General features: G+C 38.9%; 1 protein-coding gene across 1 annotated transcript; it reads right to left on the reverse strand.

The window, feature by feature from the left end:
• Positions 1–797: 797 nt before the first annotated feature.
• Positions 798–11,758, reverse strand: ccne1 (cyclin E1). Its single transcript, XM_042486483.2, has 12 exons — positions 11,445–11,758; positions 10,837–10,887; positions 10,531–10,618; positions 10,128–10,190; positions 9,437–9,603; positions 8,876–9,011; positions 7,007–7,153; positions 6,174–6,269; positions 4,818–4,952; positions 3,875–3,986; positions 3,592–3,749; positions 798–1,934 (listed from the first exon to the last, which is right to left on the reverse strand). Exons 2-12 carry the CDS (start codon positions 10,848–10,850, stop codon positions 1,749–1,751), a joined length of 1,302 nt encoding a protein of 433 aa, XP_042342417.2. The 5' UTR covers positions 10,851–10,887; positions 11,445–11,758; the 3' UTR covers positions 798–1,748.
• Between the last annotated feature and the right edge of the window lie 2,452 nt (positions 11,759–14,210).

Here is a 14,210-nt window from a genome sequence, read left to right on the forward strand (position 1 = left end):
ATGTGAAATTAGAAGATGGATAACTGAAAGTAGATAAAATGTGGCAATTACAAAATTCAAAACACAAATTTAAGACTAATGACTAATAATTCTAAATCAAATTTCAGACATATTAAGAAAACTGTCGACACCCTAATTGAGACTTGATCCTTTTTGTTTTTCTGATATCTCATCTTATTAATGTATTATGGGTCTAGTGTTTGTGTATTTGTGTTTCTCTTTCTAAGTGAGCACAGAAGACATTCAAACTGACAGCATCATACTGACATCTGGTGGAAGAAAGCCAAAGTGCATCTGTGACTTCATTCACCAGGAAGAGTGACTGTGTGCCAACAGACTCGTCTCTTACAGGCTAAGAGACGAGAATAGCTGTAGGATGGAAAAATGTGAAAAAAAAAATACGTATAAAGCAATATATTAGGGATTTATCAACATGTGTTGCTTTGGAAAAACTAGCATATATTACAAAAGGAAAGATGGCAGTTTTTCTGTACTTTGTAACCACTGTAACATCTGTTTTCTTAATGCTTCTTTCTTTCTTTTTTTCAAATAGCTGTTTTTTGTTGTTTGTTTCATTTGGTTTTTGGTTGCCTTTATAATTTTATGACATACCATATTTGCAGCCAAGGCTATTTTATTTACATGTAATACCTATTATAATTGAACACCCTGATAAATATATTAAGATTAAAAAAGAAAAAAAACATTTGTAAGAATGTTTTGTGTACTAAAATTTCTAAAAGGCTTGTCACTGAACATCCACAACACAACAAAAGATTGTTCATTAAAAGAGGAAATATGTAGCAGCATTTTATTTCCAAAAGTCAAAATAGAAATCTTACATTTTGGTGGTGGAGTAAACGAACCGCAGGTTGGGATAAAAAATACAAGTTAAATACAATCAATATTTTAGCTTCTGAAGCCCGGCTGGTTCACGAGTCCATTTAGGTAGCCAAGCTACTGGTCCCTAAGCAAAACATGGCCATGTTCTATCCAATAAAATGGCGAAAGTAGAACCAAAAAACAAGAGCAACACACTTTTTCACTCACACTCTCTCACACACAGACACACACTCCTCCCATTCCATCATGCAAAGCCCACTTTTATAGCAGCAGAGAGCCAAAAATGACCCTAGGAATAGTTTTTGGGCAAATGAGGCCACTTATAGATTAAAAACAGCATTCCCCCCCAAACACAATCACACACACTCAGACACACGTTAAATCAAGTAGAGACTCTATAAAATGTCCATTCAATTTGGCCTCTGCATAGAAAATAAAAATGGCAACCACAAAAATGTAGGTGTGGTTGGTAATTAATGCAAGCATTCGGGTGCAATGCTATTCCAAAAAACAAAACAAAAAGAAATCCTCCAGCCGTCACATCCAAACACCGTTTCTTTTTGTGTTTTCATCAAACTGGAGGGTTAAATAGGTTCCTGTGTGAATAGAGGCCATGTGTCAGCATTTCCCCGATTTCATCAAAGTCACTGTGTGAACACACAACAGAGACATAAAAAAAAAAAAAGCACCTGGATCCACATAACCAGTATAACTTTAAAGGTGAAAACTATTTCCATCGACCTTTCCCACTCAAAATCCATCCATTAATCCACGCGTGTGTACTGGTACTGCAGTGGCATTGCTGTTCAGAGTCAACACATCAAAGATGCTTTTTTCCCCTCTTACAGCTTAAAAAAATGGAATTAAGATTCGCTGTTGTCTTGTCAGCTTCAGCGTTTGCGTCACTACTTTGGAAGTTGCCGTTGTGGGGATGGAGTCTGAATCCTGGGCCTGATTTTCAGCACTGCCGTATCCAAGCGGACCAACTCTTCAGTTTTCTCACTGCTCTGAGGTGGAGTGAGGACGCCCGGAGGTACGGGACAGGTGCTGTGACGCTCCAGCTCCACATCCTGGTAGGAGTAGGCCTTATCCTGTACACAGGAGAAACACAAACCCAGATCTGAAGAAAAGCACAAAGAAACAGCCTTGGTGCTTCCTCATGGCAGCATAGTTAACGTGTAAGGAATGCTCATCAGTGCATGATTTTCTACCGTCACGAGTGGAAGCCAGTCAGGGCGAAGCTGCAAACTCTCCTAGCATAGTGTGGAAATTTGAAAGCTCCTGTGTACGGAACAAGCGCCCAAAGGAACAGAGCTGGCCTGTGAAGCCAATCTGAAGACATGGCCAAAACGTGTGATGTCAACTTCTTGGTGGGTCATGTAATGCCAAGAGGCACGAAAAGGCTTTTCCCATAGACTTGCATTGTTGCAATTGCGTCGTTGTGTGAGGGAAAAGCCAGAATGTGACAAAATTTTAACGTTTCATGAAAGAACCATTGCTGTGTCCCTGGTGGCGGGCATACCAAAATGCAGAGGTGAGATCTACGTATAGTTCACCCAACTGTCCCAGAGCCAGCAAAAATCCACACACTGACACATGTAGCTGGAGAATGAGCAGGGAGATCTTAGCGATAGTAAGATGGAGGGAAGTTAAAGGCCGTGACACACCAAGCTGACGGTCCGCTGTCGGCTCATGTTGGGCCAGCGGCCCTCATTGCCTGGGTGTGTCCAGAACCGTCGACCCCAGCTAGTTGATTTGCCGGCTGAGGCCATGGAGCCCGACAGCGAACGAAATCACTCAGATTGGCCGTTCAGCTCAGCGCTCAAAAGAAGAAACTTAAGTGTAAAATGTAAACAAAGTGCTAAAGTTAAGAGGGAGTGGGGTCAAAACAAACTTGTTATGAGGTAACTTGTTTCTTGACAGAAACGTTTCCTGATGGGTTGTGTTGATGTTCACTGTTGCACAGTAAATATGCTTTGTTCTTTCAGTATTGGCTTGTGTTATTGATGTGCTAACTGGCTGATTAGTATCAGTTGGCAAACTGGTGGTCTTCCGGTTTTTTCGTTTTTAAAAGACTATAACAGATGACCGTCCTCATGTTTTCCGTTGGTTTGGTGTGTTCCTGTGCAATGTTTTGGCAGGGACACAGTGATGCGAGGCTACGCAGCAGGGGGTTTTCATGGCCGCTAGTTCTCGGGTGTCTGCTTGTTGCATGACAACTCTAACACTAGTGCGCTTGCTTACATGGATGCAGAAGATCTGGGTAATTTTACACCCTGAAGCCAAACTTTTAGCATCATGTGTCACTAAGCAACCTTTATAGGAGTGAACGTGGTCCTGCCTCCAACACTGTATCCAGTTCTCAGTCAGTATACAGTGCAGACGCACGTGAGTCAGACAGTTTCTGCCTTCAGTTAAACTTACTTTAGTTAAGATGAACATATTAACATAATGTGGATTTTTTAACACAGAAAGAGAATATCTGTGTTTGAGGCTTTTTCACTAGTCTATGTATAAATAGTAGCTTAGTTTATGTTTTTTTTTTGTTTTTTTTTTTACAAATGTTGTATTGACCTGATTGGAAGAAAGTCAGATGTGTTTGGATATTATATGCTCTCAAGCATTTAAGCTCATTCCTAAGTTTGAAGGAAAAATGAAAACTTGCAGTGATTTGTTACAGTTGCAATGGTTGTCAAAGGCAGCAGATATGACCAGAACTGAGAAACGTCAGTCAACCCTTTTACTTACCAGCCATGTCATGTAGGAGGCGTGTGTCTGGATGTTGTGCATGTCATCTGCAGGGATTCCTGGGAATATTTTCAAAGACGACCCACCAACTTCCCGCAGTGCCATGGCGAAGGGCACCATCCACCTCACACACTCCTCCACCTCCACCCTCTTCAGAGCTGCACCACAAGAGGGATGAACAAAGTTATAATTCAGGGCAACGACAGCATGGAATCAAAACTGTTGTGCAAAGGGAGTTAATTTCCAACTGAGGAGCTTTTTTTTCTTTCATTCTTTTTTTTACCTGAGACGTTTTCCACAAGCTCCAGAGAGGAGAAGTGAAACAGGGCTGAGGCAGCAAGGACGCCATTGGAAAACTCAAGGCAATGCACATCGAGCATACAAAGGTCCAACAACTAGAAAAAAGTCAAAACAAAAAAACAGAAAAGACTTTGAAAATACAGAACAGAAAAGCATCTCATCAGGCATTGTTCAGATACTTTTAATAAGTCATGACAGAATCCTCTGTGGTATTTTCCTTACCACTGTGTGTTCCATATTTCTTTAAAAAGATTAACATTTCTGAATAAAGACTATTGTTTTAGTCATATCTACTTTACTAATGATTATTGATCAACTATATACTTGTGTTAACTTTAACAACAGTCATTCCTATAGTATTGGTACAAAGAGGGACTTTGGTTAAAAAAAAAGACAGAAAAAAAGGTAATGTTTGATTCTGTCTCCCAGTTCTAGCATTAATGAAGTGCTTTTGAGGAGATTTAAAAATGTCGCGATATATATAACCTGTATAGAAATATTGCCCTGAAAATATCAAAATATCATTTTCAGCCGATATTGCCCAGCCCTACTGCCAAACAGGGTTAGAAATGGCCTTGCCTATCATTATTCAAATTGAGTCATATCGTGCTGGACATGGAAAAAAGAGACCCATCTAAGGTGAGAAAAATAAATGAATAAATAAAAGATTTCTCAAAGAAAGCAGGTACCCATGTCTTTGCTTTCCCTGTTGAAAAGTGAAGACATGGGTGCCTGGAGACAAACTTGTAGTGTATACAGTAAATGCAAGACAAACACACACTCATGTCACTCCTGACAACAACTTGATCAGATCAGTGCAAAACTACTTAAAGCCTCCTAGTTTTGCCACTGTTCTGTACGACTGAAGTACCTCACACATACATCAATTCATTGGTGAGGCAAAACCGCAAAAACACAAAACATACCTCTGCTATCTGTATGAAGGTGGTCTGTGGGTATCTGGGGATGAGCAGCTCGTCCGTCTCTTTCAGGTAAGCCACCTGCATGTAAACATTGAGCCAGGAGATGGGAGTCTGTGGGCTGAGACTCCACTTCAGCTCCTGTGTTAGAAAAGAGAGAAAGATCAGACAAGCTGCAGTGTTGAAGTAAAACAATCACCAACGGTACCATGACCACGTGCAACTTAAATCTAAACTAATTTAGACTTTCCTACGATTCCAGTGGTGTGATAACCAAACAGCTACCTATTGGACAGACATACATTTTTAAATTACACAAGAAAAAGTGGAAAACACACGCTGTCTATCATTAGTGTTTTAAGTGACTAAAGCTGGCTTTATACTTCTGTGTTAAATCAGCACCGTACCTACTTTTATTTCACAGATAAAAAAAACAAATTGTGAAGACAATGAAGCCCCCACAAAGGAGTATTTTAAGGCCAGTGTGTGATTTATTCTTGCTTCATATGAGAAAAGGAAAGTACGGAAGCCACTAGGCTAATTTATGCTATTTAAAATGTCATAAGCTTGTGCTAGTAATGTTAGCATGGTGTGCATGTGGGGAAAATGTGTCCAGCAAAGGACGAGTGTTTTGTCTGTGAACCTTGCAAATTACTATGGAGCCTTGAAGTTTTATGTCTGTTAGTCGAATCAATCAAACTTCAGTGTATGTCACAGAAACTCAACACAGTGGCATAAAAACCCCAGCGCAAACTAATGTTTTTGGAGGTATAACTGCAGAGCAATACACCACAACACAAGCATAAAAGTTGACAACAGCATGTAAACACTGGCGTGCAGACATCGCAAGCTCTCGTTGGTCTTGCACAAGTGCAGCTCCCACATTGGGAGCTACAGGCTACAACAAGGCTAAAAAAAATGACACCAGTGATGTTTTTCTAAACAACGTGGCACGTTGGGGCTTCAGGACACTTGGATTACTTCAGACAAGCAGCATAGAGACATTTTGTGGTTTTGTTCTGTATTTTTTTTTTTTAATATTTTAATCCTGGTTGCCATTTGCTTCAATTGTTTGGGAGATGACTACAATGCCATTTCCCCATGAAATTCTGTGACAATAAAACTTCACCTAACTTTCCATTTTACACATACATACATACATACATACATACATACATACATACATACATACATACATACATACATACATACATACATACATATGGGTGAGTAGGTTATGACTGAATTTTCATTTTTGGGTGAACCATACCTTCAAGGGCCAAAAATGTATATTTGTATACATGCTGACCAGTTCATACTAGAGTGTCATGTATCAGTGAGGTATATGTGAGTATCCTTTACCTTCATTATAATGATTTCCATACTGAGAATCTCATCTTCAGTGCAGGCTTCATCTGTAACATAGGCAAATTGGTGGACCTTGGGAGGGTACATCTCCTGGGGGGCACAAAAACACATGAGATGAGCATTTATACAATCAATAATACCAACTGACATATTACAAAATGTTCCAGACAAAGGGGGAAATGCAACCGATACTGCTTTTCCACCAAAATTAGTACATGTATGCAGCTTTTTTCCTTTTTTTTAAAAAAACACAGGTAAACCCGCTAAACATTGGCTATAGAATGCTTGTACACGGTTCTGTAGCAGATGAGCATGCTTTTCTGTATATGAGGGTTTTGTTGGTTTGTCACGTTAGATCTTACAGTCGGGCTGGAAAAAAGTTAACAGTAGAAAGCTGCATTGATAGAGGGCTGTGAAAACTTTCCTGTGATTACTTCTTTTTCTGTATCTCTTAATTATTTAGTCTCTCTTTCAAACTCAGTGCAGACATATTTGGACTGATGTTTGAGCACTGCTTAGGCAGAGACAGACGGTATGTAGTGGCAGCGCATCATTGCACCTCACCTGTTACGGGGTTGAAATTGTTCACCTTGGTGTTGTTTCCATCAATGCCGGAGGCGCGATAAAAACTAATGCAGAGTCATTTCACCCAGATGTGAATGCTGAGTGTTGCTTTCCCCATTATATTATAAAGCCAGATGTTAGCTTTTCTGTGCACAGGAAAAGGGGCTTAAGATGATGAACCTAAAACAGGCCCAGAAGGCTTTTTAACAACTGGGGATTTTATTCAGCCCACTTTACATTCAGTATAGTTCAAGCCTTCTTACCTCTACTTTGGCAGCAATGAAGAGACAGGTGATGCCGATGAGCTGCAGCGTTGATTTGAAGACGTTCCTCTGGGTGGCCATGAAGCGATCAAAGTAGTCCTGAGCGAGGTGGTAGGACTCCCTGTGCAGTTTGTACACCTCACTCACCTAAAAAAATACACACAGGCAGAAAGCAAAGCACTTATTAATTGGAACAGAGACACATTTGTAACTTTTCTGATTCTTGTCATTCCTCTTTAATATTTATTTTAAAAAAGTGCAAATGAAGGATTTTTCCATTACATGACTTCCACAGAGCTTTTTTGCAAATGACAAATAAGCACATATATGTGCAGTACCACTTTCAAGCAGAGCTGGATTTAAAAAAACCCAAACTGAAGTGCTATAGATGTTGGAACACACATGTAACGTTTAACAGTTTGTTGCATCAGTAACTTGTCCCCCTCTCTCTGCTGCACCGGTACACACAGAGTGCATCACAGAGATTATTCTCTTTTGAAACAGACCTCAGATCTGTCTAATGAGGTCCCACATTACTTCAATGCCGCCCTTATCACCATTATTCAAAGCCATTTATGCTTTGAGTTGAAGAGGGACCAAAATCAAAAGGCTAAAGCAGATAGGGTCTTTATTGAATGTGATTAGACCAATCAGAACAGTTGATCTCTTTCAGAGACAGGAGACCCCTTAAGTCTTTGCAGCTTATTATTTACCTTAATTTCAGTTATGGGTTAAACTCAGTGTTTTTTTCCACCGTCACACAAGATACTGTTGAGTATTGCTTAACCATTTGGGCCACAAAATGCTGACTGGTAATCACCCACAAAACACATTTGCCTTTTCTCAACAACCAGTTAATGATTAGGAGTTTAAGAGAGCCATGTTGCCAGTGTCCTTCACTGTAGTTCCCTGTAGCATCAGTACGAGAGTTAGTTTTAAAGCCATGAAACTGCATTTAACTGTGTCTACAGTTGCTGTTAACAGATTGCATTAGCAACAATTTCATCACGATGTGCAAGCCCATAGTGCAGCCTTCACTTTTCCCACACAAATAGAGCTGAAATTATCGATACATAGTCATTGAATGCTTTGTAGGCCTAGCAAAGGGGTGTTAAAGTGGTCTCTTAAACTGAGCCTACACTGGACAGTAGGCAGGTTTCCATTACAGATTTGTGCAAAACTTAAGCAATATTTTAAAATTTCGATAAAACAAAATTACAAAATGACCGTGTTTCCACTGAATGATGTTCTGTGACTTCTTCTCTGGTGATAACATTCCAAGAAGCATGGCGATGGATGTTTAAAACATTAGCAGCTTTATTTCTATTGAAGCCACCACACTAGCCGTCATTATTTACAATCGAAGGTGCTGAGGCGTGTTATGCGAGCGACAATGGAAAGGCGAACCCCTTATCCCCTTAACATCAGTGCATTTTTTCTAACTGTACTTGCGCAGAGTGGCAAACGGTGTCTGAAAGGGTCATGGTGACACGAAATGTGATGTGGACGCAAAATATGTAGACCAGCTGTTGCAATAGCATACATGCGTCTTTGATGTTTCCTCCTCCTCCTAGCACGACCACGATGAACGAAAGAAACATACACTGGAGTAATGTTACAGACCTCTGCTAACAAACAAACGTCTACCTGCCTCAGAGATTTCAGACAAATCATTGATAATTCAGAACAGTCCACATGGGCCAAATGGATGTTTTCACTTTCCATTTTATTAAATTACTATTTTGTGTGAGCTTTGGCTTCACATTGGAAGACAATTTACTCATAAAGGATGAGTTGGATTTTAACAAATACATTTCTAAAACAGGATCAAATGGTAAAGTGTATGTCTAGCTCTAAACTAACACAGACCTCCATGAGCCAGTCCAGGAGAATTGCCCTCATCTTGGGCTGCAGATGAGGATGTTTATCCATCACATTGACGTCCCTGGTGTAGGTCTTATCCTTCTCCAACATGTTGTTCCATACCACATCCTTACTGGCCCAGCTGATTAACAAAAAGAGAGATGGACACAATGGTAAAAAAAATGATTGAGGATTCAACTCTTGACTGTCTTCCTTGTTGTCCAACATGTGTAAAGCTGTACACTTGTTTTTGAGGTATGATTCCTTTGACAGATACATTAATCACAAGATCAAGAGAGTGAACAGGTTCTTAATGTAGTTCCTACAGGGCTATGTTTTAGACCTAGGTACACGGGTAGCGATTAAAGGTTAAGGAGAAAAACTATTAGCCATTACCACAAAAAAGGGAATGCTGTGAGAGAAGACACACAGGTTAAGCCTCAACCACATGCCCAGGCCTTAACACATACAGATGGGTGACAAATTTAGCTTAGATATGGAGATAAAGTTGATGGCAGCATGAAATGGAGTTTCCGAGATAATCAACTAAGCAACAACAGTACTCACCACAGTGCAGGAAGCGGAGCACATCGCACAGGGGTTACGAAAACGTTGTTGAAGTTGTAGTGGGGGAAACCTGCGTTTATCAAGGCAACTGGTGGGTCTTCCTCCTGATCGGGTGTGGGGATCCATCTCTGTGGACTCGTGTAACAAGCATCAGGACTCCAGCCCGGCTTTTCAGGAAAAGATAAGAGAGCAGAGAGATGACACAAGGAAAATGCGAGGGTATGGTTACAAGCAATATCAACACATGTTGTGGTAGGGTCAACTCAATAAGCAAAGTGCAGACATTAAAGCTTGAAATAGGACTAAAGACACCCCTCCTTATCCAAAAAAACGGAATGAGAAAAGCGATTTAAGTTAGAATTAACGAGATCGGCCAGTATACCAATTTTTACAAAGACCAGGGTGAGGAACATGTTTAGAATGTTTGAAAAAATGACCCTTAAAAAGGAAAAAAAAGGGCTCACACACTGCAGGGCTCCAGTTATCACATATTTTTAAGACAGCTCTTCATCAGCTCTTGCACGAAAACATTGCTTTGGTGCATTAAAAAAAATCATAACTGGAGCCCTGCCCTGTGCAAGCTGTTTTTTTCCCCCGTTTACTATTTACTAATTTTTGGTTCAGCACCTGCTACAAGTTTGAACTGGACATGTGTGCATAAATTTGCTTCTGAAGAGATGACATGGCCTACCTCACATTCCCGCTGCTTCTTCTTTGTCATCTCTGCTACCTCCTCATCCAGATCTTGTAAATACTGATGAAAGAAAGAAAAGGATATTAATATTAAATTCAGTTCACAAACACAACAGCACATGAGAGGTTATGAAAGGCAGCAACTGAATCATTTTCTGGTTTTGTTTTGCTTGGTAAGCACCTATAAAATGCATTATTAAATGCAATTGTGCACTACAATATTAGCTGTATCGATCAGTAATACTTCAATGAAGCATAAGACACGGTTTCTTGCTAGCAATAATGAATTAATGTGACACCAGTTTTATATACTGTTTATTGAGTTAGGCCTAGCAACCTAACCACGGCTAAAAATGGGGTTTGGGCCAGTTACAGCTCTGCAATCCTTTCACACTACTTACAATGGCAACATCTGCCTTCCTCTTTCTCGGTCGTACTGTAGTTTCTTGGGGCGCCTCGGGAGCAACAGACTTGGGTTCTGTTTCTTCCCTATAACAACACAGAAGAGAAACATACAAGCATAAAGTCTCAAGAGTTAGCATAAAACATTTAACATTAGCTTAACATGCTAATGTGGCCAAATAAGGTCCTGTAGCAACGAGCTAACTAGCCGGATAGCTAAAGCTCAATCAACTTTCTTTCTGTCGTCACACACTTTGATTGACGCGCTTAAAAACAGCCATAAATTAAATAAGCATGAAACTCACCGTTTTCCTCGCATTATACTCAGAGGGGTATGCGTCACTTTCGGAGTAAACCTGTGAATGCGAAACATATTAAGTTGTTTTTTGGGGTTTAAACAGAACACACTCACACACTCCCAACCCCCACTCTCAACTCCCTCCTTCTGACAAAGCCCAACTCAGCCTGGCGCGGGGAAATGGAAACGGTACGTGATGTTAAAAGTCGCCAAAAAGTACCACAAAATGCACGTATGTTCATAAAACTGGTCCGTAACCAACATCAGACACTACACTACCTGCTTGAGGTTGTTATTTTGAGCATTTTTGAGGGGAAGTTGGATATTTTCCCCGTACTAACTATAGGTAGCTGGCTTGCCACATAATGGCCGAACTACAGGCACAGCTGAGACGCCTATTTTCTCAATTCATCATTTATCAGTAACATTAACAACACCAAACACATAACTAAACAGGCGACAGGAAAGTATAAGCATTCATTCAAACCTCTAATTCATTATTAAAGTTACTGAAGTTTAGTTAGCTTAGCTAACATAACAGTTACAACAGCTGCAGCTGAAACTAGCTTAACTAATAACTCGATGAAATGCTAACGTTTCGCTTCATCCACTCACCTCAAGATTCAGCCCTTGAAGTTCACTCGTATCTACCTCCAAAAAATAAATACGAATAATGTGTAATTTCACCGCCTGTTTTTCAGACTCAGACTGCTCCGTGTGTGTGTATCCAGGCCGGGCTAGTTCCACTGAGCTGGCGCCTTGTAGGGAACAGATGACTTGAAGCATCAACGTCAGAGAGGAGTGGATTTGTCTTGGCGCTAAACCCTCAGCTTCACCGCCTGTCTATAGTCGAATATCTGCTAAATCCACCACAGTTTTACATTTGCATTGTTTACAGAACACGTGTTTTTTTGATCAAGTCGACCTATACTGCAGTAAAGAAAAAGAAAAATGTATTTAGATGTTAGCCGGTGGAACAGGAGGCGTGCCCGCGGAGGTGACAGCTGCAGGGGCGGCGCTTCCGATGAGGAAGTGCCCGGGCACCGCGTGGCTAGTCTGTCAGATGTAAACAAAGCCGAAGTCCTTTGGATTAAACAGAAAATACAACTGAACACGACCAAAGTATTGTCTGGTAATTGTGCCGTTTCGTTCTGGGAACTCTACATGTGGTTGTCAATCGCTGTCACCGTAGGCGCGTCTGTTATTTAACAAAAAAATCAACATGTTAGCACGCGGATGCTTCTGACGACTACCGGGGCAGTTCGGTAAAGTTGGAAAGATATTCACAGATTCGGACTTCCGGCATCAATAACTCATTAGTGATACGTTGTCAAAACATAAACGAGGCCTCTTTCCCCTCGTTGTAAGGTAGACAATGTGCTACAAGCCCAGTTTTATCAAAAGTAGCTGTCTTTCAAGCTGCAGAAATAACATTGGTGTCCATGAGCAGCCGGCTGTGAGACGAGTGGATAGGGACCGTCTGCAAATTGCAAAACCGCTACAGCAGCGAAGAGAAACACTACACAGATATTCAATAACTTCAGTCTTATACACTAGTGTCACCAAAATCACTGCAGCCTTCAACTGGCTCCTGTTGATCATACTACAACACTTGTTTTATTATATATATATATATATATAGATATATATATTATAAATTAAATAAATAAAATATAATAATATCAATAAATATATATATATATATATATATATATATATATATATATATATATAATTTTAAGAAACTTTATAATAAAATGCAATAACTTCACCTTTATGCACTGCAGAAGAATTAAACTCTGTCCAACCATCATCTGGTTCCTGCTGATCATACTACAACACTTGGTTTGATTTTTTTTTTCTTTTCATAATTTTATGGATTTTTTATTAGAAATAAAATGTAATAACTTCTCTTTTATGCACTGTAGTGTCACCAAAATCATTGCAGCCATCAACTGGATGCTGTTGATCATACTACAACACTTGGTTTGATACTAAAAACATTTTTTCATAATTTTATGGAATTTTTATTAATAATAACATTTAATAACTCCACTTTTATGCACTGTAGTGTCACCAAATTTACTGCAGCCATCAACTGGATGCTGCTGATCATACTACAACTCTTGGTTTGATATTTTTTTAAAAAATCATAATTTTATGGAATTTTTATTAATAATAACATTTAATAACTTCTCTTTTATGCACTGTAGTGTCACCAAATTTACTGCAGCCATCAACTGGATGCTGCTGATCATACTACAACTCTTGGTTTGATATTTTTTAAAAAAATCATAATTTTAAGAATTTTTATTAATAATAAAATTTAATAACTTCTCTTTTATGCACCGTAGTGTCACCAAAATCATTGCAGCCATCAACTGGATGCTGCTGATCATACTACAACTCTTGGTTTGATATATTTTTTAAAAATCATAATTTTATGGATTTTTTATTAATAATAAAATTTCATAACTTCTCTTTTATGCACTGTAGTGTCACCAAATTTACTGCAGCCATCAACTGGATGCTGCTGATCATACTACAACTCTTGGTTTGATATTTTTTTAAAAAAATCATAATTTTAAGAATTTTTATTAATAATAAAATTTAATAACTTCTCTTTTATGCACTGTAGTGTCACCAAAATCATTGCAGCCATCAACTGGATGCTGCTGATCATACTACAACACTTGGTTTGATTTTTTTTTTTTAAATCATAATTTTATGGAATTTTAATTTGTAATAAAATGTAATAACTCCACTCTTATGTACTGTAGGATTTTTTATTAATAATAAATTCATATAACTTCACTTTTACATACTGTAGAAGAATTAAACTCTGTCCAATTATGAGTTTTTAAAAAAAAAAAATCAAACCAAGTGTTGTAGTATGATCAGCAGCATCCAGTTGATGGCTGTAGTGATTTTGGTGACACTGCAGTACATAAAAGTGGAGTTATTAAATTTTATTATTAATAAAATTCCATAAAATTATGAGTTTTTAAAACTAAATCAAACCAAGAGTTGTAGTATGATCAGCAGCATCCAGTTGATGGCTGCAGTAAATTTGGTGACACTACAGTGCATAAAAGTGGAGTTATTAAATTTTGTTATTAATAAAAATTCCATAAAATTATGAAAAAATGTTTTTAATATCAAACCAAGAGTTGTAGTATGATCAGCAGCATCCAGTTGATGGCTGCAATGATTTTGGTGACACTACAGTGCATAAAAGTGGAGTTATTAAATTTTATTATTAATAAAAATTCCACAAAATTATGATTTAAAAAAAAATATCAAACCAAGAGTTGTAGTATGATCAGCAGCATCCAGTTGATGGCTGCAGTAAATTTGGTGACACTACGGTGCATAAAAGTG

This window comes from Plectropomus leopardus, chromosome 1 (assembly GCF_026936395.1).
Source record: "Plectropomus leopardus strain MGB_pleo_1.0 chromosome 1, ASM2693639v1, whole genome shotgun sequence".
In the NCBI taxonomy this organism is placed as follows: Eukaryota; Metazoa; Chordata; class Actinopteri; order Perciformes; family Serranidae; genus Plectropomus; species Plectropomus leopardus.

Coding starts and splice junctions, on each gene's coding strand:
- ccne1 (XM_042486483.2), bottom strand. Junction 4,953..6,173: donor TGGAAATCATTATAATGAAG/GTAAAGGATACT, acceptor TTTCTAACACAG/GAGCTGAAGTGGAGTCTCAG. Junction 3,750..3,874: donor GCTTGTGGAAAACGTCTCAG/GTAAAAAAAAGA, acceptor CTTGTGGTGCAG/CTCTGAAGAGGGTGGAGGTG.